Below are 23,869 nucleotides of genomic sequence, written 5' to 3'. Positions count from 1 at the left end.
TGTTGATTTGTCCCTTGTCTTCTCTGACTGATTTAATGTATGTAGTTAGTCCACTTAGCCACGGCCACCTATCTGCAGATATCCTGCTCCCATTTGGACTGTCTGTATCAACACTTGTGCAGGGTGGGGACCCTGCCGGAGCACCTCCCTTGTGGCAACTCCTGACCTGAGTTTTTCTTTGTCTCTTGAAGGTAAATGTTGAAGACACTGTCGAAATGTTACCCAAGTCGCGGCGAGCACTCACCATCCAAGAGATCGCGGCCCTCGCCCGCTCTTCGCTGCACGGTAAGGGGCCAGAAACATCGTGGCTGTGGAGGTTTTGTTTCTCCCATAATTTGAGCGCTGATTTGGGCTCCTTGTCATAGTAGCTGAGATTGAAATGAAAAGGGGGATGTACCTGACGTGGGAGTGAGGAACCCGAGCTGGAGCCTCCATAGACTATTTTAGAAATAAACGTGGGTAGATATCCTTTCTATAGGGATGAAACGCTCCGTTCCCTAAAAATAGTAATAAGTAGACTAGATAGAAAATTAAATCCCAGCGGAAGGGTATGTGAGTGCCTGTGGGTGGGTGAAATGGGAGCAGTGGGGCCCTGTTTCACATGCACAGCACATGCGCATCAAAGTGGGTGGGATTTTTATATTGGCCTCCCTTGTCAGTTTTAAGCAGCAGTTTCTCTGAGGAAGTTTTAAGCAGTTTCTCTGAACAAGTGGGCTCCAGCCCATGGAAGCCGATGCACTGCCACGCTGTTGTTTTGCTACAGCAGACTAAGGGCCCGATCCTATCCAACTTTCCAGCAATGCAGCCCCAAGGTAAGGGAACAAATGTTCCCATACCTTGCGGAGGCCTCTGTGACCACCTCCACGCCACAGGATGCAGTGCACGGCCCATTGGCACAGTTGCACTGGCACTGGAAAATTGGATAGGATTGGGCCCTAAAACATTGTGGTTCATTCCAGGGCATTTTCTTCTGGGTGATCCTCGTTCATACTGGCTGCTGAAGAAGCTCTTTGGGCCTAATCTACCTACATGGAGAGCACAGGCTGAAGTGTGTTTGGCAGCACTCTTTGGTGATTAAGTATTGTAGGAACACATCAGTAACGTACCAGCTGTCCGTTGGGTCTTCTTAAGTCCTGATAGGCTTTCAAGGAACCTAAACTTTGATGGTCCACAGTTTGAATAACCAAGGCTGCAATCCTAACCACACTTTCCTGAGAGTAAGCCCCATTGAACAAAATAGGACTTACTTCTGAGTAGACCAGGTTAGGATTGTGCCCCAAATTAAATAATTCCAAACATATTAGATCAGTGCTTTCCAAACATTTTAGACCCAATTTTTAGCACGACAATCTATCATGACCCACATATCGTGGCTGGCACAAGGCCCAGGTCTCGCTGTCAGCTGCCACTCTCATTGCCGCCTGAGCCTCTGCTCGGCTGTCTTTGGCCTGCTCTGGGCCTCGTCACATCATGTTTTCATCGCTCGTCAACTAAAGCTGCAGCTGGCGGTGAATCCCCAGTTCGAGCAACGTAAACTTGATGCGATGAGGCCCAGAGTGGGCAGAAAACAGCTCAGCAGAGGCTCTGGGGGTGACAAAAGTGGCAGCTGGTGGTGAGTCCAGCCTTCGCAACCCACCAAAAATTGACTCACAACCTGCTGGTGGATCGCAACCCACAGTTTGAGAACCACTGCATTAGATTCTTACATGTGCGTTTTAATAATTTCGTACTGATTTGTCATGGCCCACTCAAGAATCCCCTTCCATCACCAACCTGTTTCTTAATGCTATAGAGTATTCTGGGACTTAGCAGCCTAAACATTTGCTGATGTCCTTTGGTTTCAACCTGAAGTCTATTTAGGTTGCTTCACATGCGCACATGTTCTCTTCCTATTTCTGTTCTGTTCTATGCAGAGTTTATTTGCAGCCTGAGATTGATGCTAGAGGTGGTGGCAGTAGATCTGTGCCTGTAAACCCAGATCTACCCCAATAATGTAAACAAGTGAGGTGATTGGGTAGCATGTAAGTGAGCCCTCTCCATGGCTTACTTCCCTGTGGTCTGTCTCATGCATGGGCTCTTTTATCCTCAGATGCCAGTTGGGAGAAAAGTGTCTGGGGGTACTGGCTATGGGGAGGTAAGCAGAGGGTGCAATTCAGCATTTCTCACCCAAGAACCTCCAGAACGATTTAAATTGGATTGCACTTATCCCCTTTCTGTTCTGGAGGGGCCATTTGCATGGCACGTTCAGACGCCTGCAGAACTTCGTGCTTTGCACCCCCTCTAGCTACGCCACTGCAAGGGCAAGTGAGTTAAACAGCCTGTGGATTGTCAATGGACGAGTTCTCATGTTACATTATTCTTGTGATCTTTACAGTTCTGACTTGGAAACTGGAATGTGTGAAAGTGCTATAATCAGTCATTGCAGATCACTGCCTCTTAATATGCCTGGATAATTATCTAACAACAGGAGACAAGCCAGGGAGGTGATACACCAACTGTGGCTCGTCTACCACCTATTACATGATAGCTGTCAGTTGAATGGAATGTGTGACATCCCAAGTGGCAAACGCTTTCTGGGGAGGCAAAGCCTGCCAGTTTTGAAACCTGGTTCAAAGTTGGGTTTTCATAGTTATGATTTGTTAAATTAGAGGTGGGTTGAAATCTGGCAAGAATCAAGTTTCAAACTGGCCTGGTCTACTCATGTAGCAGGATGAAGTGGTAGAATCCTGAGACGGTAGAATGGACTGCCGCATTTCGAAGTGTAGGTAAATGATCCCATTTTGAAATTACTCCCTGCAGATAGAAATCTAGCAGAGCAGGAAGAAGTAGATGGCAGCAGTTGGAAGGGGGGCACACACACCTCCACCTGCCCACTCACCATCTCTGCTTCTCCTCCCTGCCTTGGAAAAGAGGGGAACAAAATAGAAGAGGAAGCATAGAGAAGAATGTGGAGCCCACTGCACTTCACTTCACCCACTTCTTTGTCTGTACTACTCCCTTCTTCCTTTTCCAGTTCAGGGAGTGGGCAGAACAGTGGTTGGCACATCACCACATAAGGATGGTGGCATTTGATATGCCCCATACACACCTTGGGTCAAACAGTGTGCCTGAAGACTGGGCAACCAGGACTGAGCTAAAATTCTCCCCTCTTTTTGCTGCTGCATTTGAGGGTGGCCTTCATTGTGACCATAGTTTCCGGGGACGGGGCTATAACAGGATAGGTGTGAAACTGACCAGTGGCACTACAGCTGCTCTGCATTTTTATTTTCTGTGACTCTGAATGATGCTATGTCCTTATGTGGCATTGCTCAGTGCCAGTGGTGTAGCTAGAGGTGCAAAGCACTAAGTTTTGTAGGGAGCTTCACCGTGGTGTGCAACCCTCCCCTCAGAGCCATTCCTGGCAGGGGGTGCAAAATGGAGGGGTATGCAGCTGTTTGGCATCCACCACCAGGAATGTCTCAGAAGGGGAGGAGGAGGGGCAGCTTGCACACTTAATGCTTTGCACCCCTCTTGCTACACCACTGCTCAGTGCTCATTCTGGGAAATAAGAATGCCACTGAATAGGCAACGGTTACAATAAAGAGGGCAAAAGGGTATCTTTTTGCTGATTCCGACCTCCATCCAGCCCCCCAAATTTGATGCAAAGCCTTTCATTAGGAAGTTTTGGGTTCCGCTTGAGTTAGAACCCTTTGACTAATGTACTTGCAACCTAAAAAGGCTATACATACAAGCCTACCATGTGTATAGAATAGGCTGCTTTTTCTTTTTCTTTTTATGAGACAGTTGTGACCCACAGGCATCAGGAAATGTCCCACCTATATCTCAGATACTGGGGTTTTAAAATGGATATTTGTTAATTTTCTTTACATGCCACTTTTCCATAGGCATGCTTTTCCATAGGTCTGCTAGCATTACACAAGGCAGTTGCCTCCCTTCACTACAAAATTATAGCACCCTTAATTCCACAGTTTTCCGAGAATGAAGGTTGCCAACTCTGTAATTCTGCCACAGTTCAGTTCAGTAGACCTTTATTGGCATAAAATACAGAGAAAGAACAAAACAAAACAAAAATATACAAAGACACCACAACATAGACATCAGTCTTTTCCTCACATACTGCCCAGAGTTCCAGAGCTCTGCCTGGCAATTACCCCAGATAAAAAGGCAGCGACCCTATCAAGGGTCTCAGAGTCAGATGTGGAAAGGAGAGACTGAAGCATGATTGAGTCCTCCCAGCCCTGCATCCTAGTTAGCAAAGGGCCTAGATATTTCTTGCGTGAGACGTCATGAAGTGGGCAGTAGAAAAGGGTATGTGTTATGGTCTCAATACAATCCCTACCACACTTGCATTTCCTCTCCGAGTAGGGAATACCACTGAACCTGCCCGATAACACGGCTGATGGAAGAGCATTACATCTTGCAAGTGTGAATGCTCTCCGAGCCTGTGGGCACTCCAGGTGATAAAAGAAGGAGGCCAGTTTCCCAAAACTGATTGGAACATGGAGATAGAGTGGAGAGCATGTGGTTCTGGCGGCACTAAACAGCTCTTGTTGTTCGATGTCAAGAATTCTTTCTTTGACGATTCTGTAAGCAGCATCACACCCAATCATGCCTAGCTCTGCAGTGTCCAGCCCTATTAACTTGAGCTTGGTTAGAAGATCAGTGATCTCTAATGGCAGGACTGAATCCGACAATAATTGGAGCATTAGACCAGAGGAGGTAGGGTTAAATAAAGTCCTAAACCAAAATTTCAGTAATCTAAGCCAAGCAGTCGTCTTTAGCCGAATTAACCCCACCTCAAGACACAGAACCGAGTAGGGAACGCACCTGGGTAAACCCAAAATCTTCCGCAGAAAGGAGGCTTGAATGCGTTCTAATGGTTGGGTAATAGCCTTATACCAGACGGGAGAGCCATAAAGGACCAGGGAAAGAATCTTTCCCTTAAATGCCTCCAGAGCAGCTGGAACATAACCATTGCCGCAGGTAAAAAAGAAACGGGAAATAGCTGAGGACGCCAGTTTGGATGCGTTCTGCACTGCCTTACGATGAAAAGCCCAAGTGAGCCTGTAATGGAAGTTGATTCCCAGGTACTTGAAATGCTTAACCTGCTCCATTTTATTGCCATTACAAGACCACTTAAAAGCCTTCCATCTATTGGCAAATATCATTATCTTAGATTTAGCATAGTTGATTTGCAATTTGTTGGACAGAAGATACTCTTCAGTGCGATTCAGCAGACGTTTTAGGCCAATCCTAGTACGGGATATCAGTACTGCATCATCCGCATCATCCGCATACAGAAGTAGCGGCACTTGGCTTGCGCCAAGCTTCGGGCAATGGCTATCTACTTCCTTCAGGGATGGGGCAAGGTCGTTTAGAAACAGATTGAAAAGCATGGGGGCCAAGACACAGCCCTGTTTGACCCCTTTGTTGGTAGCGATGGAATGAGTTAGATTCCCACTCCAGGAGCGTCTAACCCTGCATGAAGTATTTAGATGGAGGGACCTAATCAGCAGCAACAATCTTTTATCAATCCCCATGTTTTCCAACTTGGACCAAAGAAGCTCCCTATCCACAGAATCGAAGGCACCTTTCAGATCAAGGAAGGCTACATAAAGGCGAGCCTTGCATATCCTAACCTGCTTATGGGCCAAATGAGATAGGATCAAACAATTGTCCAAAGTTGATTTGCCCCGACAGAAGCCAGATTGCTCGGGGCCTAAGATGCCTTGCGAAGTAACCCAGAGAGTAAGTTTATTGCATAGATATTTAGCATAAATCTTACCTATTACAGAAAGCAAACTAACGGGCCGAAAATTTCCTGGTGTGGTAGGGTCACCCTTTTTATGGATAGGAATAACTGTCGCTGTAAGCCAGACATTGGGCAATAGGCCAGAACTGTCAATCACTGTAAAGACGTGGGCAAGTAACTGGGCCCACCATTCCGGATCGCCTTTTAAAAGCTCAGGTGGTATTTCATCTGGACCTGCAGCCTTCCCTGGCTTCAATTGCATAATTAGTTCTTTAATTTCCTCAGGGGTCACAGGAGGCCAGATAGGCAGATCCACAGAGGTGAAGTCAGGGTAGGCGTCTGGGGATTTGCTCTTATCGTAAAAAATGTCTGTGAAGTGTTGAACCCATGTAGATGATGGAATAATAGCAGGGTCGTATGTTTCTGATCTACACGAACCTGCTACAACTGCCCAAAATTGTTTATCTGCCACAGTTCTTGGTGGAAAACTGGAGAGCCAGTTTGGGCTGCTTTGCTGCTTCTTTGTAGGGATGTCAGGAACAGGCCCTACCAAATTCTCTCAGGCTGCAATCCTAACCACACTTTCCTGAGAGTAAGCCCCATTGAACAAAATAGGACTTACTTCTGAGTAGACATGGGTAGGATTGTGCCCTAAGGGAACCATGCCGTCTGAGTAGCTGCACTGTTCAGCCCAAACGGTGTGCCTCTAAATCCCTTGCAAAGTTTGCAACAGCAACAATCAGATCACATGCAGTGGCAACACGGCAAAGTGTCTGGGGTAGGGGGGAGGAGGAATAATCCTTTGCAATAACTGGTATCTCTGAAAACTATTCAAAAGGAACGTGTTAAGAAAACCCTCCCCAGCAGACTGCAGCAGCATTTCATATTCCAATGCAATGGCAGCCAGTCGTGGCGCAACCCATAATGCCACTTTTACATAATTTTTTAAAAGGCAGCCTCTTTTTGCCCTTGTCGTGTAATTTCATCAATCGCAGAAGTGCAGGGCTTCCACGTTTGCTCTAAAGGGACCATGGGAATGCAGGAGCTGTTTTGTTTCTGTGGTCCCAGTAAATCAAACTAGAAGTCCGGTACTTCCATGCTTCAACAAACTGCAAGGAGCAAGGTAAGGAGGTGAGCCTCTTTCCACTTGCTCTTAGCAGGTTGTATCTGTGACAGGCTGGAGGGAGCTGATGGTGGAGGCAGCAGACTCAAGGTGAAGGGCACCCTGAATTTGCCTGCTTTCACCCCCCTGCGTCCTTCAACCTGCATCATCTCGCCTAATGGATGGGCTGCCTCGATGACAATCTCGTTCACTTTTTCAGTCATATTGAAATTCTTCCCCCAAACAAGAGTTTTAGAAATCTATTTCTAATTCGCACAGTAACTGTAATTCTTGCATCCTTTTCTTAGTCCCCCAGCCTGCAGCCATCACTTGTTTAATAATAATTGAATGTAAAAAGGTCTCTCTTATTATACATTTATATTCCTTTTTCTTTTCTTTTTTAAAATTATACATGTTCTTACTAACTAGTATTTTGCCATTTCTTTTTCCAAAAGCATCTCATAATGTTCCAGGGTTGGATTTAGGGGCAGGCAATGCAATCTGTTAGGCATTTCGGTTATTCCTAAAAATCAAATGTTCCCCTAAGATGACATGAAGCATGCTTGCTTTTATCTGCTTACATGTGACAGGAATAAACACAGGTTGACTGTTCCATGTGTTCAGATTTATGGTCTCTTGTGAGAGGGATAATTACGGAGGCAGGTCATGCACTGTGGTTGTGAAAGAGGCTACGGATGCAATAAAACATAAGGGGTTTTTAGAAGCTGTACTATTGGAGGGGCACCAAAGATGCTTCTCAGAGAACATTCTTTGGTCTAGGTGAGTCAGTGTCAGAGATTTCAGTGTATCTGGGGGGACGTGGCTTCCTGGAAAGTGTCACCACCAGGTAGAATGTGGGTTGCCAGCAACTGGATGGAGTCTGCAGCAACTCCCTCTCACCCATTCCCCTCCCTAATCCCATTTGATTTCTGCAGGTATTTCTCAGGTGGTGAAGGATCATGTGACCAAGCCCACAGCCATGGCCCAGGGCCGAGTGGCTCACCTCATCGAGTGGAAGGGATGGTGCAAGCCCATGGACTCCCCTGTTGCCCTGGAGAGCACCTTCAACTCTTACTCCGATCTCAGCGAAGGAGAACAGGAGGCCAGGTTTGCAGCAGGTGGGACCTGCGAGGGAAGGGGCTGCAAGTGTGATGATGGTGGGAGTGAATGATGATGTTTCAAAAATCCAATCACAATGTGCCTAGTTTTTGTTTGGCAGGAAGGGCGATCTCAGCACACAGATGAGGTGCCTTCTCCCTAATCTGAGAAAGAAAAATATGCATGTTGCAGGCATAGTGTGAAACTCAGGCATTCAATAGAATGCCTGGCAAAGTAAGGAAGAAGCTTATTTCATTATGACCTTGCATAGTTTATATAGGGATTGTACAGAACAGTGGCATAGCTAGAGGGGATGCAAAGCTCTAAATTTTGCAGGGAGCCTTTCCATGGCATGCAAGGGACCCCTCCCCCCCCTTTGGAGCCATTCCAGGTTGGGGGGGGAGCAAAACGGAGGCAAATGCTCCGAAGGGGAGAGGGAGGGGTCACTTGCACACTGCGGTGAGGCTCCCTGTAAAACTTAGTGCTTTGCACCCCCTCTAGCTATGCCACTGCTGTGGACTGTTGTATTGCCACTGACCTAAGTGATGCTTATTGCATATTTGCCAGAAAAAAGGGTACACATTCTATACAATTCCGAAGTAAAGTATGTAAGTTCAGAACGAAATAAGCTTCTTTCATTGCCAAAGGAAAGGTAGGCATTCTACAGACCACCTAGAGTAGACATTCTATGCAACCCCTAGGTAAAGTTTGTAAGGTCAGAATGAAATAAGCTTCTTTCATACATGACCAGGCATTCTATAGAATGCTGGAGTTCACACAATGCCTAAAAGATGCACACTGAAATCCGGGCAAACACAAAACGTTAGCTTGGATAAGAGATAAATGCCAGCTCTATGCCCCAAAGGTAACACAAGTCAGTCCGAACTCAAACCAAAACGAGCACTGAAATATGGATGGTGTGAGTGCAGGCTCAGCGCCAGGGGCAGACCCAGAGGTCGACCAGAAAGGGCACTGGCCAAGAGCCCTCATTGAGCAGAGGACTTGTATAGCCAGACCGACCACTGACGCCTCAACGCTGGGGCAATGGTAGCACCCAGGAAGCCATCAGAGAGTGTAGGGCTGTGTCCCAGGGCTTCCCGCCATCTGGTAGCAAGACTAATCAATGTTGGTGACAGGACCACTTGGTACAGTTTCCCTTCAAGCCTCATTCTAGAGTTCCGCAGAGGTGTGCAAACTCTTTCTTATAGCAAACAATCCTTTGCTCAGCCCCTGCAATCTTCTTCCCCAGTATGACAGAAATGTACGTGTAACATCCCGTTCACCACTTGTCACTCTCACCTCTCCCCTCCCTCTTATCCACCGGGATACTTTCTAAGAGGGCACCAGGATGAGGTCTCTTGTTATCTGGTGTGCTCCCTGGGGCATTTGGTGGGCCGCTGTGAGATACAGGAAGCTGGACTAGATGGGCCTATGGCCTGATCCAGCAGGGCTGTTCTTATGTTCTTAAACTACAATTCCCAGGAGGCCTTGCAGGTCTCTTGTTATCTGGTGTGCTCCCTGGGGCATTTGGTGGGCCGCTGTGAGATACAGGAAGCTGGACTAGATGGGCCTATGGCCTGACCCAGTGGGACTGTTCTTATGTTCTTAAACTACAATTCCCAGGAGGCCTTGCAGGTCTCTTGTTATCTGGTGTGCTCCCTGGGGCATTTGGTGGGCCGCTGTGAGATACAGGAAGCTGGACTAGATGGGCCTATGGCCTGATCCAGTGGGGCTACTCTTATGTTCTTAACTACAATTCCCAGGAAGCCTTGCAGGTCTTCTTGTTATCTGGTGTGCTCCCTGGGGCATTTGGTGGGCCGCTGTGAGATACAGGAAGCTGGACTAGATGGGCCTATGGCCTGATCCAGCGGGGCTGTTCTTATGTTCTTAAACTACAATTCCCAGGAGGCCTTGCAGGTCTCTTGTTATCTGGTGTGCTCCCTGGGGCATTTGGTGGGCTGCTGTGAGATACAGGAAGCTGGACTAGATGGGCCTATGGCCTGATCCAGTGGGGCTGTTCTTATGTTCTTAAACTACAATTCCCAGGAGGCCTTGCAGGTCTCTTGTTATCTGGTGTGCTCCCTGGGGCATTTGGTGGGCCGCTGTGAGATACAGGAAGCTGGACTAGATGGGCCTATGGCCTGATCCAGTGGGGCTGTTCTTATGTTCTTATGTTCTTAAGGAACTGTCTTTTTGCCTGTATCATAGAGCACCATGTACATTGACAGTCACGGTGTCACTAATGACAGTTAAGAGCCCAAGCCTATGCCTGTTTACTCAGACATAAGTTCCATTATAGTCAATGGATCTTACTCTCAGGAAAGTGTGAATAGGAATGCAGCCTAAGATGAGCAATTGCATATAAGTCTTTTTCTCAATGATGATAAATCTTAAGGGTAAAAGAGCCCCCCCCCCCCGCAAACAGAGCGCAAGCTGTGTGCACCACCAGCTTGGAGCAATCTATGCGCCTGAACAATTGCGACCTGTCATTTTTACTGCATCCCTGTTTGCCAACCCCCAGAAGCTACAGGCTGGCACAGTAAAAAAAAAATCAGCTTTTTTTGAAGAGGAAAAAAAAATCAGAAATTTGGCAAAGGTCAAAGTTGCTGCCTGGCAGCTAAACTCCTCCCATGTCTTGGTCCTCAAGTTCATCAGCTCAGTCCTTCACGTCCTGGAGCATTTAAATTGGCCCAAAACGCTCATAGGAAGATTTTTCTTTTTCAATAGGACAGCCGTTTTTTACACGGTGGGTTGCTGATGCTGCAGGTTAGGGGGCCAAATCACCCTTGGCTGACGATTTGAGACTCTCTGCACATCACCCCACCCCCCGTGCTGGCAGGAGAGACTGGCTTAGGCCTTACAGGAGCTTGGCTGAGCAGAAGGCCAGCAGCTGAGTCACGGAGTGATCTGGGAACCAGGGAAACGGAGCCAGAGAAGGCATCGGCATCGTCAACTCCCTCATTCCCTGCCCCTCCTCACTGCAGCCAGAGTTTGCTTGTTTCCATTGGGCCAGAGTTTGCTGTGCTTCTAGAGCCCCATAATGGCAAAACATCACCCCAGACAGCAGAGTGGTTGTCCTCCTGCCTACTGAGGCCCCGCTTTGGAAACAAAAGGACTGTCTCATGACATGACTGTCACCCAAGCACCCGATCTGCCTTCAGGGCTGAACTGTTTGCTGCCTGACAACTGGGGAGAGACAGGCACAGGGCAGGACAAACAGTGACAGCTGGGACTGCTGCCAGAGCTCCTCAGATCCACCGTCCTCCCGTTTAAAAGGAGGACAGAGCAGCCAGGCTGACCATAGAGTGTCTCTGGGGAAAGTCTTTTCTCTCCTCCCCTGCCATCTTCCTGCCATTTTAGATGTCCTTCAGCATGGGCATCGCTCTCTTCAATGATTGTCACTGTAAGGCAAATTAATAGCTGCTCACACTGACCATTAAAGAACAAACCATGCCATGCAGATCAATGAATCTCAGAGTTGTTCAAGGAACTCTAATGCAGTTTGAGGCCATGAATTGACTACAGGATGCTGAATAGTGCTGAAGGAAGCGAGGAATGACTGTGAAAGACTATAGGAAGCATCTGCCAAGATTAAGGTCCCAATCTTATCCAACTTATCCAATCTTATCCAGCTTATCAATGCAGCTTCAGTGCAGCGCTGAGGAAAGTGAAAGCAGGATAAAGCATGCGCTCCATTGGCATGGCTACATCAGCACTGGAAAGTTGGATAGGACTGGGCCCTTGATGGTTTAAGCAAACTTCAGTAAACGGGCAACAGCTCAGGGATGTGTCACAGCAGACCTGTCTAGTACCATCCCAGTTTTTCCAAAATCATGTCACGCCAAGGTCACTTGTGTGAGGTGCAGGTCAGGTCCACAGGATGTATGATACATGATAAGTGAAGCCGACTCAGAGCTATAGATCTTCAAGCTGTTTTGAATCAACTGTTTGGCAAAGCAGCCTGCTCCGCTCAGGGTTTACTGAGCTCTGGTGTCTGCTGTGATTCATTCTTTGGACGCAGCACTGTCTGAGCCGCTGCAATGCCTTTGCCTTCCCTTCTCGGCCAGTTAATTTGCAAATGGAGATCGATATGATCGATATGATTCATGTTGACCCCCCTTTGGAAGGGAAAGTGAGGATCTGATTTAGCCTCCCCTTGTTCTGGAGTCATGTGAAAGGGAGCAGGCTTCCTGGTGACTGGAGTGGCAGCAAGCATTGCCAGCTGTTGAACCTGTACCTGTGTCTTTAACAAAAGCTTGCTGTACAAGTAAAATTCTTGACTCCATCCAGAGGCATCACTAGAGTTGGCATCACCTGGTACAATCAGTCTCCTTAGTTTTGAGTTAAGAAAATCTACTTTTTGTTACATAAGGCAGTTGTGTTTTCCTTTTCTGATTATTTGGCTATAACTTTTGATAGAATACAGGTATTTGAACATGGTTTGTTTCATTGCATTCTGCATTAAGTTATGCACCCGATATATAACATGATGGTGTTGTATTCTCACAGATTCTCACAGTTTTGGCCAATAATGGTGTCACTCCCCCCAAGTGTGTCATCCAGTGTGGTCCACACCCCCCGTACCCCATACTAACGCCACTATGCCCATCGTCAGAAAAAACTTCAGCTGCTTTCTGAATTTCAAAGTGCATTAGAGACATAAGGACAGGTTTGACTAGGGCTCTTCTCTTGGGCCAATTGGCAACCTTTCCTTGCCTCACCTTGCTAGGTAGGAAGGGGAAGAGGAGACATTTCTGCGGCAACACACACCAGTTCATCTTTTTCCCAGATAGCAGCTGCCACATCTGCTTCTATGGGAGCAATAGAGCCTTGTTTACACTGGTAAACACTAAACTGGTAAACTGGAGAGCACTGGTAAACCTGCTCTCACTAGTGATCAGATTAAGCAAGGCACCTCTGAACATGTGAGGTTCTGTGGCTGCCATTTGGGTTGCTACTTGTGGCAGTGCCCTGCTGATCCTCTCTGCCAGTGTGGATTGAGGCCGTGGAGCACCTGCTTTGCTTGCAGAAGGCCCTAGGTTCGATTTTTGGTCTCTCTAGGGAGAACTGGGGAAGATCCCCGCCTGAAACCTGGGAGAGCGACTGCCTATCAGTGCTGAAAATACTGAGCTGGATGGACCAAGGTGCTGAGACAGTGGGTGTAGCTTCCTGTGGTCATTCATACGAGGCGAGTGAGAAGACAGAGGCTGTGAGCCTCCCTAGCCTCATCTGAGTGAATTGAATGCTGGTGGAAAAGAATCTGGCTACAGGATCTCCAAACAAAGTGAGGGATGGACATTCCCTCCTTAAGAAGGGAATGTGTGGATCATCCTAGTGTAGACCTCCAATGCTGTCTCTCCCAGAGGAAACTGGGTTAGAAAACAGTACACTAGGCTTCCCAGTGTATAGCACAGGGGAAGCAGGAAAAGCCCATCAAAGCCTGTTTCTAGGGGGTGACCAACAGGTGCAAAGGAGGCCAGGGGCCCTGCCATAGGTAATGCAATCCAGTTTGGCTTCTACTGATGAGACACCATGTGCACCACCTAAAACTGACCTCTGCGAATATAAAGGCTTCCATGTTTCTTTTTATTGGAGAAAAGTGCTGGAGATAGAACTGAGTCCCTGATGAGTGTATATTTTCAAGACATGGGGGAATGGCCACGATTGTTTCCTTGTCCCAGGGCTCCTGGGGCTGTCTTGAAATAAGTGTCTAGTAAAACTGATCCAATGAGGTCTGTGTCAGTTCTCCTGCACTCCACCTTAAAAGTGTGGGAGGGCTTGTACTGACCTCATGATGACCACCTGGAATGCCAGGTGCTGTCAAAGGTGTCAGAGAATGGTACTGTGTGGCTCTTGGGTCAGTTGCCTGAAAGAGGTTGGTGTTTGCACAGGGACGGCAGGCATTCTTCAGGACACACTCACCAGGAATTCCTGCTGCTCTGAGTCTACGGCTTTGATCCTTGAATTTTCTGTCCTCTACACGAGTGACACTTGCGGAATGCTTTCTTCTCTGCCACAATTGAAAGTGCAGGATCTCTCTCTACTTCTCTGCATCCCGGGGTCACCCTGCCTGTGTCCCCTTGCTGAGGCTTTTCCGGTTTCCTCTTGGCCCTTCAGTCGTGGCTTTGGCTGTGATTCAACCTGAACTCAGCAGGCCGCTCTGGGCTAATTGCCACGGGTGGGGCCTGAAGCAGGGAGTGACCGCATCTCCCCTGGAGGTGACGCATGCAGGCAGCTGCAGCCCCAAATTAACCACAGGCAGCACCCATTTAACAACAGGCTTGGCTGCTTGCTGACAAAGAACATTAGCAAACGTTCGGCTCCATCAGTTGCTTGCACCAGGGCTCTCAGCCTCTGCAGTTGGAGTGTACTTAATAAAAAGAGATGTTCTAAGTCTGATCCCAGGGCCACACGGGCTGGCTGTGGTAGGTACTCTGCATATGCCTTTCTGCTTTCCAGCTACAGGAAGGTGAAACTTGGGCTACTGGATGAAATGGGAAATGCAGGTGCCCAAACCAATCATATACTATGATCGCAACACTAAAATCTATATGATCAGGAGAGAGATCTTGGGGTGGTGGTGGACAGGTCGATGAAAGTGTCGACCCAATGTGCGGTGGCAGTGAAGAAGGACAATTCTATGCTTGGGATCATTAGGAAGGGTATTGAGAACAAAACAGCTAATATTATAATGCTGTTGTACAAATCTATGGTAAGGCCACACCTGGAGTATTGTGTCCAGTTCTGGTTGTTGCATCTCAAAAAAGACATAGTGGAAATGGAAAAGGTGCAAAAGAGAGCGACTAAGATGATTGCTGAGCTGGGGCACCTTCCTTATGAGGAAAGGTTACGGCGTTTGGGCCTCTTCAGCCTAGAAAAGAGACGCCTGAGGGGGGACATGATTGAGACATACAAAATTATGCAAGGGGTGGACAGAGTGAATAGAGAGATGCTCTTTACACTCTCACATAACACCAGAACCAGGGGACATCCACTAAAATTGAGTGTTGGGAGAGTTAGAACAGACAAAAGAAAATATTTCTTTACTCAGCATGTGGTTGGTCTGTGGAACTCCTTGCCACAGGATGTGGTGATGGTGTCTAGCCTGGACGCCTTTAAAAGGGGATTGGACAAGTTTCTGGAGGAAAAATCCGGGGTACAAGTCATGATGTGTATGCGCAAGCTCCTGATTTTAGAAATGGATTATGTCAGAATGCCAGATGCAAGGGAGGGCACCAGGATGAGGTCTCTTGTTATCTGGTGTGCTTCCTGGGGCATTTGGTGGGCCACTGTGAGATACAGGAAGCTGGACTAGATGGGCCTATGGCCTGATCCAGTGCGGCTGTTCTTATGTTCTTATGTAAGGTTGCCGCTTTTTAATTAGTCATACTCCCTACCTTGAGCAGAAGTCTGACATGGATTAGTTAAGCAAGCAAAGCTTCTCCTTGCTTTTCTGGGGTTTTTGGGGGGTGGGGGAGAATTGGATTGCCAGATTGCAACCTTGGACCTACCTTTCTCCTTTGCAGAAACCGTGCTGATTCTCCTTCAGCAAGGCTCTTTCTTCCATATAATTTTAATAATATTCTCTTTAATTATGCTTTCCACCAGCTTACCCAGAACAGACATTAAACTAATATTCTAGGGCAGACATTTTCAAGCACTGTGCCATGGCACACTCGTGGGCCACGAGTGGTCCACAGGTGTGCCACAGAAATTTGGGGAGAGGTCATTTATTAATAGGGCCAATGGGAGATGTGAGCCCCCACTGGCAGCTTGGTGTGCCTTGTCAGTTGTCAAAACCTGGTGGTGTGCCCTGACCATTTTAGTGCCTTGTCAGTGTGCCGTGAGATGTAAAAGGTTGAAAACCACTGTTCTAGGGCAGTGGGAGAACCTGCACTTTGCTTTCAGTCCCATTCCTCTACCAGTCCCTTGACTCACACCTGCCTGCTTTGGGACAGAACCCTGCTGGCAACAGCAGGTCTTGAAATCGGATAAGTCAAGGGAACTAAATAACAGTGGCTGCATCCTCGACCTCTGTTTCAGGATGTGTCAAGGAACAGGTAGAATCTCCATTTTGTAGTCTGGCAGTCAGATCACAAGCTAGAAAATGTGTTCCTCTTTATATTCTGCAATGAAAGAGGAAATGAGGCACTCCATTGCCTCCCCCCCCTCCAGTCCCTCTCCCACCTGCTGTGTAGCACATGTGGGATACAGCTCATTCCAGCAATTGCAGGAGGGCTAGCCAGGCACTAGGACTAGGGAAGGAGTGGTGAGAGAAACTGCAGCTTACTTGTTTTGCATTAGACTGGAAAATTTAAAGGTACAGGCATGTGTCCTGGGTGGCCACTTGGCAACCTTCATTGAGTGATGGGCGGATGTGAGTCTCCAGAAGATGGACTAGAAACTTTGCTTGCTTCTGAATAGGAAACTTCATGAGACACAAAAGACTGTAAGGAGAATTCGTATTGTCTTGTACTTAAGCCATTTCTGCCCAGCGTTACATAAACGCAACAGTGATCCAATGTGTCTAACTGTGGGCTGGGCAGAAATGGGTTAAGTAGGGATCCTTTCCCTTTTTACAGGAAGAAACTGTAGATGAGAGGGTGTGATTTTCTCATTTGAACCCAGGTCAGTCTAGATTAGGCCTGTACAATTTGTGACTAGAGTTGCCAACATACCAGAAAAATGGCCTGACCTCCTGTGCCTTTGACAGAGGTTTGATGCGCCTGTTCAGAAGTTGGCAAACCTTCCCTCTGATCCACAAAGTGGAGGAAAACACGCTTTCTGTCTGCTGGATCCCACCCTCTCCTGCAGCAAAAATAGGGTGCTCCTTGAGATCACAGTAGGGGCACCATCTGAGGCCGAAATGCTGTGTTCAGCCTGGCAGGCCCCGAGTCGAGCAAGCCTAGAGTAAAGGAAGGAGAAGGCTACAAACCTCTTTTCACATGGTAGAGGCTACAACAAATGCTATTTCCTCCCCACGTTTGCAGTTCTGTGGGAGAAAAAGTAATGCCTGTAGGAAGTTCTTCTTTTGTATATCTCTTTTGGGCGCAGGAGTTTCTACCAGAACTCAGTCACTGCAACTGAATGTAATTAAAATTTGAGAGTAGATTTCCCCTCATGCTTCTTTGAACGATATCTTGAAATGCAGCAGGTGCAGGAAGCACCAGACTGCTTGAATTGCTGCCTGTTTTCCTGCACTTCAGCATCCACGCCAATGCCTCAAATTATGCTAGGGGGGGTGAGGTGGGGAGCTCTTAATGAAATACCCAGAACCCCCACCAAATTTAGCCAGATCATGTCCTGGCACAGATTTCTGAAAGGGGGGGGGGCTGCCAAAACAGGTAGGAGGGCCTGGATCTCCCTGCCTCACGGGACATCTGAGCACTTTTCCAGGATGCTGCCACAGGACAGGTGACTTGTGCCAGGCTCTGCCAGACTTCCTCTGACTGTCCGCCCTCTTTCCTAGGTGTAGCCGAGCAGTTTGCCATTGCGGAAGCCAAGCTGAGAGCCTGGTCTTCTGTGGACGGCGATGATTCCAATGACGAATCCTACGATGAGGACTTTGCCACCCCCACCCCCAGCGACGCCACCCAACCAGCAGGTAAGCAAATGGATGGCTTTGCGTGTGTGTGTGTGTGTGTGTGTGTGTGTGTGTGTCAAGATGTTTTGCTTTCGCAGACCAGTCCCCAACTTCATATTCTAAGGACAGACCGAGTATCCCCTTGAATTGAAAGGTGAGCAGAGACTACACGTTGGTGTGTGGTTTTCCTAAGCAGTGGTGTAGCTAGAGGGGGTGGAAAGCACTACCATTTTCACGGAGCCTCGCCGTGACATGCAAGCAGCCTCTCCCCCTCCCCATTGGAACCATTCCGGGTGGGGGGAACAAAACAAATGGCCTCAAAGAGGAGGGGGAGGGGCTGCTTGCATGCCACGGTGAGGCTCTGTGAAAAACTTAGTGCTTTGCACCCCTTTTTGCTATGCTGCTGTTCCCCAGGAGGGAAACTGCTCCTGGAATGCTGATGCAAATGCCGCAAGAAGGTTGCAAGCAGGCAGGCAAGATGGGGAGAGCCACCCTTGTTGCTCAGCTCCAAGGACTGGCAACCGGAGGTTTAGCTGCCTCTCAACTCAAGAGGCTCCATTTCTAGTCATTGCAGCTCATCTTTATTAATAGATGTGAAAAATGGCACTTGAAAAACAATCAGTATAAATATGCAAACGATAAAAAGGGACAATCAAACAATAAAAGCAATAGATGAAATGCTCAGATAAAACTCCAAAGCTGCAGCATCAATATCAGATAGCAGCTAAAAGCTACCCCAGATGGAAAGGCCTTAGCATGGTGCCTGTAATGCATTGTGGGTAGCCCTGGGTATAACCTTCCAGAGCCAGGGTGCCAGAAGGCCCTTTACTTAGTTGACTCCCCACCTCCAAATCGCAAGAGAAGAACTTCTGATGGTGATCTTACGCTCCTGTGAACATGGTGACAAAGGGCACAATCCTCACCAGATCTACTCAGAAGTAAGTCCTATTTTGTTCAATGGGGCTTACTCTCAGGAAAGTGTGGTTAGGGTTGCAGCCAAAATTGCAGTGGGGGTGCATTTTGGCTCAGCCTGATTCAGGAGCAGTTTGTACTTTAGATCAGTGTTTCTCAAACTGTAGGTGGGTAGTGAACGAGCTGCAGGTGGGTCCCCATTCATTTCAACATTTTATTTTTAATAGATCAGACTTGGTGCTACCCTAGGATGTGACTGCATTTGGGGAAATGTTACAGATCTCTACTTTTAACAGGCTACTCTGTATATGCTTTTAACAATGAGAGTCAATGGGGCTTATTCCTGGGTACATGTGTGGGTAGGATTAACCTAGGATTGTTAAAACTCTTCCTGCTGGATGATGTCACTTCCAGTCATGACATCACTTTCGGTGAGTCTTGACAGATTCTTATTCTAAAAAGTGGGTCTGGGTGCTACAAGTTTGCGAACCACTGCTTTAGATCCCTGTCTCTGAAGACTTTGAAAGAGAGTATTCCCTTGCACAACCACAAACCGTTTTCCAGCCTTAGAGTGGCACTCTCTCCCCAAGTGGGCTCGCTTCCTTTCATCATTGGGCCTGTCTCCATTTTCGGCAGAACTGCTCAAATGCATGAATATTCTGTGCTCCATACTCTGGGGAAACAAAGTGCACGAGTGGAGCCCATTTCTTTTTCATTAAACAAACAAACAAAACATTCTGTTGTAGGCCACAGTGATTAGTAAAGGTTAAAGCAAGGCAATTAAAAAAAAACAAACTAGAAAAAGAGGAGTAGGGAAGGGGGAATGAATCAAAACTCTCCAGATGGATCCTAAAGCAAACAAGGGAAGACCCAAATGGGCCTGAAACCAGAGTGTAGTGTGGCCAGAGGGGGGTCACGCAGTAAGTACCTCCCGCTTGCTGTTGGAGCCATTGGGGCAGCGATGGCAATGCGCAGGCTCTGCTGCTGGCCCAAAGGTTCCCTAATTGAGCACCCACCACAGCCTCTCTTACCCTCCCAAACCCCCTCGCTTGTCCTTCTCTTGGCCTCCAGAAGCCTTTGCACCCACAAAGAGCCCAACAGCTGGCGCACGTGTGTTGGCGAAGCATGTAATCTGCGTCCTTCTGTGCAAACAAAAGCTCGCTTTTTCCCTACAATTAACTGCCAACAAATCTGGGCCTATTTGCATATCAAAGGAAGTCAGCCGTAATCTGCCAGAGCAGCATCTGAGGAAAGTTCTAATTACGCTTTGGTATAATTAGAATGAGTGGGCAACGAAGAGGAGGAGGCTGCACGTAGGAGGGTGCTCCCTCTTGCTGGTTGCAGGGAGCATACGTCACGGGGGGTAAGGGGCCCGTAGCCATGGCAGAGTGCCACAGGCCCACCACTGGGAGGATCGCAGGATGCTGCACTCACTTTACAAGGCAGTGTGTAATTTTGGGTGGGATGAACTCCAAAGCCGCCAACGTCAGAAATCTGTCAGGGATGTGCAGTGGGTGGGGAGGCAGGTGAGGCAGTGTCTCCCTGCCAGATTCCTTCAAAAAGCCCCGCTGCAGAGGAAGGCGCGCAAGCACTCCCACGGTGCCGGCACTTTTCAAAGGACTCTGGCGGGGAGGCTCTGCTCACCTGCCTCCTCGCCACTGCACGTCCCTGGAATATCTATAGCCCAAGCTCACTTGTTCAGGCTTTGGTGTGGAATCTCAGGCCACATTTGGCAGGCCAGCTGCATGGCCAGCAAGTAAGGGTTGGGACCCGGAGCATTTGAATACCGGTCAGATATTGCCTGGGATTTGATTACACACAGATATTGTCAAACATTCCACAACCTCCAGAATGGCTGTTTGTAAGTGCAGTGACAACAAAAAACAAAACCATCTGTTTCAGCCTTAGCCTTTGTGGAGCAGTGTCCTCTGCAGCCAAGGCAGGAAGTGAAAGCCTTGGGAAGTAGGCCCAAACACTAAGACAGGCACAAACACAAGCACTTGGTGAGTAGGTACACAGACAAATGCATGCGCTCATGCCAATATGAACAGTGGTGTGTATTATTTATTTATTTGTGTTTCACATTTTTATACCACCCTTCCTTAAAGGCGCTCAGGGTGGTATACGTGGTTTTCAACTTCCTTTTGTCCCTGCAACAACCCTGTGAGGCTGAGAGATAGTGCCTGGCTCAAGGTCACCCAGGAAGCTTCATGGCTGAGCTGGGATTGGAACCAGGATCTTCCAGGTCTCAGTCCCACACCAAGAGCAGCAACTGTTACCTTGCAGATGCCCAATCTCATCTGATCTCAGAAGCTAAGCAGGGTCAGGCCTGGTTAGTACTTGGATGGGAGACCGCCTGGGAATACCAGGTGCTGTAGGCTTATACCATAGTCTTTTGAGACTGAAGGTTGCCAATCAGTCCCACACCAGAACCCTATCCTGGCTCCGTGTGTTGGTTCTTGGCAGCGCTGCAGTCGTAGCCTAATCTTCCCAAGGGCCCAGGGTCTGGACTGCCCACCAGCATAACTTGAATTCAAGCATAACTTGAATTCTGGCGTTCCCTGTCCTGGCCGTTGTGACGTTCTGCTAATGACACTGCGCTCCTCATGCCTGTTCCCTCCCTGTGTTTGCAGATGCTGTGAACCAGCTGCCCCCCAGCACTGTGCTGAGGAGTTTCCTGCACAGCCGCCTGTGTCAGTTGAGTGCCCGGCAAGGCTCCTGTGACCCGGAGAGCGACTCCTCCCAGACCACCATCTCCCCGGAGACTTTGTGCTCCAGTCTTTGCAGCCTGGAGGACAGCCTTCTTCTCAAGGAACTGGGCTCACCTTCAGAACTGGCCGCCAAGCTGCTGGGCGCTATGTCCGGCGGGGAGGAGGTGCTCCTCTCCAAGTTGCCCACACAGACAGCAGAAGAATGTGCCTTCCGGAGCCTGGCACAGCTCGAGTGCCAGGACTCTATGTATTCCATGTCGTTCACCGAGTCCTGCCTCTCACCCATGGAAGATGAGGGGATTCCCTGCAAGGACTTCCACGTGGGCTGCCAGGTGCGGAGGAAAGTGTCCGATGTGGCCTCTTCAGGGGTTGTGTCACTGGATGACAATGAGGAGGTGGAGGAAGAGGAGGACACTGGAGAACAATGAGTCTTGTTCCATCCACGGCATGCTTCACCTGCCATTTTGTCCTGCTCCGTGGCTCCTGTCTTGATCCCGCCCCATGGCCCATGGGTTCTCCTGGAGGGATGGTTTGTCCCCCTCTGGGAGTTGGCAGGGCCCCATACTGGGAAGCGGAAGGCGGGGTAGAAGCGAACCAGTCCTCCCTGCGCCCTCTTGTGCCCTCCTCCCCTCCACTGTGCCATCTGATTCCAACCATGTACGCCTGAGGGCCTCTTCTGTGGCTTCACGGATTTTGCCTGCTGCATCCTCTCACTCTTGTGGCCTGTTTTGTTTTCTTTGCATGAGAATGTCTTGGGGGGGTCAACAAAGGGAAATACTGAAAATGGGGCAGCGCCAACCGGACTCGTCATTGTCCAGGCCTGTTCAAAGCATGCAGTGAACCCCAGTCTCTGCACCCCAGGGAGAAGAGGCACCTTTCTGCTGTCCGGGTGGCCTGCTGATGCTCTTCAAGCAGAACTGTGATGTTCCTCAAAGACAACGTAACTGTCTCTGTATCTGTCTGTCCACGTATATCCCCCTTCCCCTTCCAGGCTCCTCTGGCTCAAGGTGAAGGGCTGAAACGGAATGTGGAATGCAATCAGTGCTCGACTTGCTATGCCTTTTTACAAACACACACATGCATATACACACTGGCCCAAATGGACACTTCTTGGCTTTTACTGTGTTGAATTTTATACTGTGGTCCCATTGGAAGAAAGGGGGACAGAAGGCGTAGGGTGCATGAATGTACTGTAAGTGAAAGCACCAATCACCACAGCTGGGTCTCCTCCCCCCCCCCTAACTGTCTCCCTTGGGAGGGAGCAGGGCATGGGTTGATGGGAGTGGCCACTCCTCTCCATCCTACCCCAGATCTTTTCTATATTTTTGTATGTATATCTCCATGTTGCTGCCTCCACTGTGGATGGGTTTTCTAAGGGGCTTTTCCCCTGCCACTCCATACTCCTGCCTTGGCCAGTCTGGGCGGGAAATACTGTGATCCTCATTTTACCACCTGCCCTAGCAGTTTCTGAATGCGCAGAACCTGTTGGAAACCTTCCTAGAAAGGGCTCCTCCTCTCCCCTCTTAAGACTCAACCAATGCCAAGTAAGGGGGACAGTCTCACTCCTGGAGGGCACTTAACTAGGCCCAGAGAAATCCAGATGCCATAGTGGGGTGGGAGGGAATGAGTGCAGACAGGCTGGGCACAGCTACACTGCAGCTTTAGCAGGACTCCTGCTACTGCCATCCTCCCAGAGCCTTGTAGATTGTCGATGGCACTGGACACTGTTGGCCCCTCCTCATGCAAGTGCAGCTAAAGGACAGGCTAGATCAGGGGTAGGCAAACTTTCAACTTTAGGGACCCTGGATCTTTAACAATAGTGTACAGGAGGGAATTTCCGCAGGTGCAACTTGTCATTCTGTGAGATGACAAGCTGCACCTACTGAAATTCTCTCTTCTATACAATTGTTAAAGGTCCAGGATCCCTAAACTTGAACATTTGCCACCCCTGGACTAGATGACACCATAATGATGTTGTTGCCTCTCCCCGGTTTGGGCTTTGCTGAGAAATAGCAGGCAGAGGGTCCTGATTCTGATGGCATGTGGGGGAAAGGCTTGATTTTTCCTGCCATGCTGTCTTCTGCCTGAATATTCCCCACCACCACTATTTGCATCCACAGCTGTAATTTGCTGCAGTGGCATCTTTGTGAGCAAATAGCAACTTCGGAGGGGAGAGCACAACCAGCGGCATAGCTAGAGGGAGTGCAATGCACTAAGTTTTGCAAGGAGCCTCACCGCAGCATCCCCTTTGGAGCTGCCTCCGTTTTGCTCCCCCACCTGGAATGGCTCCAAAACGGGAAGGAGGGGCCCCTTGCACACTGCGGTGAGGCTCCCTGCAAAACTTAGTGCTTTGCACCCCCTCAAACTACGCCACTGGACATGACTGATTTTGGTGAGGAAATGGTGCACAGGAAACCCCTTTCCATGTGCTGCAGTCCCAATTCAGACTGACCCTCCCTCAACAGTTCTTAAAGTCAGACTAAGCACAGAACAGGCTCCTGTGGGTGGAGTGTGACCTGGCTTGATCCTAGGGGGTGGCTTCACCTGATTTTAATTCTGCAATGTCAAGGTTGGCCAGAGAAAGGGGCACACAAATGCAAACCTGCACATTTCATTGGCTTCAATTTCCCCATAGAGACTGTGTTGACACATCCCTACATCATGCACTCACATCAAGCTTAAATCACATTAACAGGCATGCTTCCATTAAT

General features: G+C 48.6%; 1 protein-coding gene and 1 long non-coding RNA gene across 4 annotated transcripts in view; one reads left to right on the top strand and one right to left on the bottom strand.

Annotated features, from left to right (window-relative positions):
• Nucleotides 1-215: 215 nt before the first annotated feature.
• On the top strand, nt 216-21,659 carry FAM131A (family with sequence similarity 131 member A). Its single transcript, XM_066619005.1, has 4 exons — nt 216-285; nt 7,790-7,972; nt 17,422-17,552; nt 21,095-21,659. Exons 1-4 carry the CDS (start codon nt 216-218, stop codon nt 21,584-21,586), a joined length of 876 nt encoding a protein of 291 aa, XP_066475102.1. The 3' UTR covers nt 21,587-21,659.
• LOC136643732 (uncharacterized) overlaps nt 18,094-23,869 on the bottom strand; it is a 12,424-nt gene continuing 6,648 nt past the window's right edge. For all 3 annotated transcript variants that reach the window (XR_010794051.1, XR_010794053.1, XR_010794052.1), the window contains exon 2: nt 18,094-22,173. This is a non-coding gene — a long non-coding RNA (uncharacterized lncRNA). The remainder of the gene's footprint in view (nt 22,174-23,869) is intronic.

This window comes from Tiliqua scincoides, chromosome 3 (assembly GCF_035046505.1).
Source record: "Tiliqua scincoides isolate rTilSci1 chromosome 3, rTilSci1.hap2, whole genome shotgun sequence".
Classification (NCBI taxonomy): domain Eukaryota; kingdom Metazoa; phylum Chordata; class Lepidosauria; order Squamata; family Scincidae; genus Tiliqua; species Tiliqua scincoides.
Note: the sequence above shows the minus strand (reverse complement) of the source record. Positions and strands in the feature narration are given on the sequence as shown.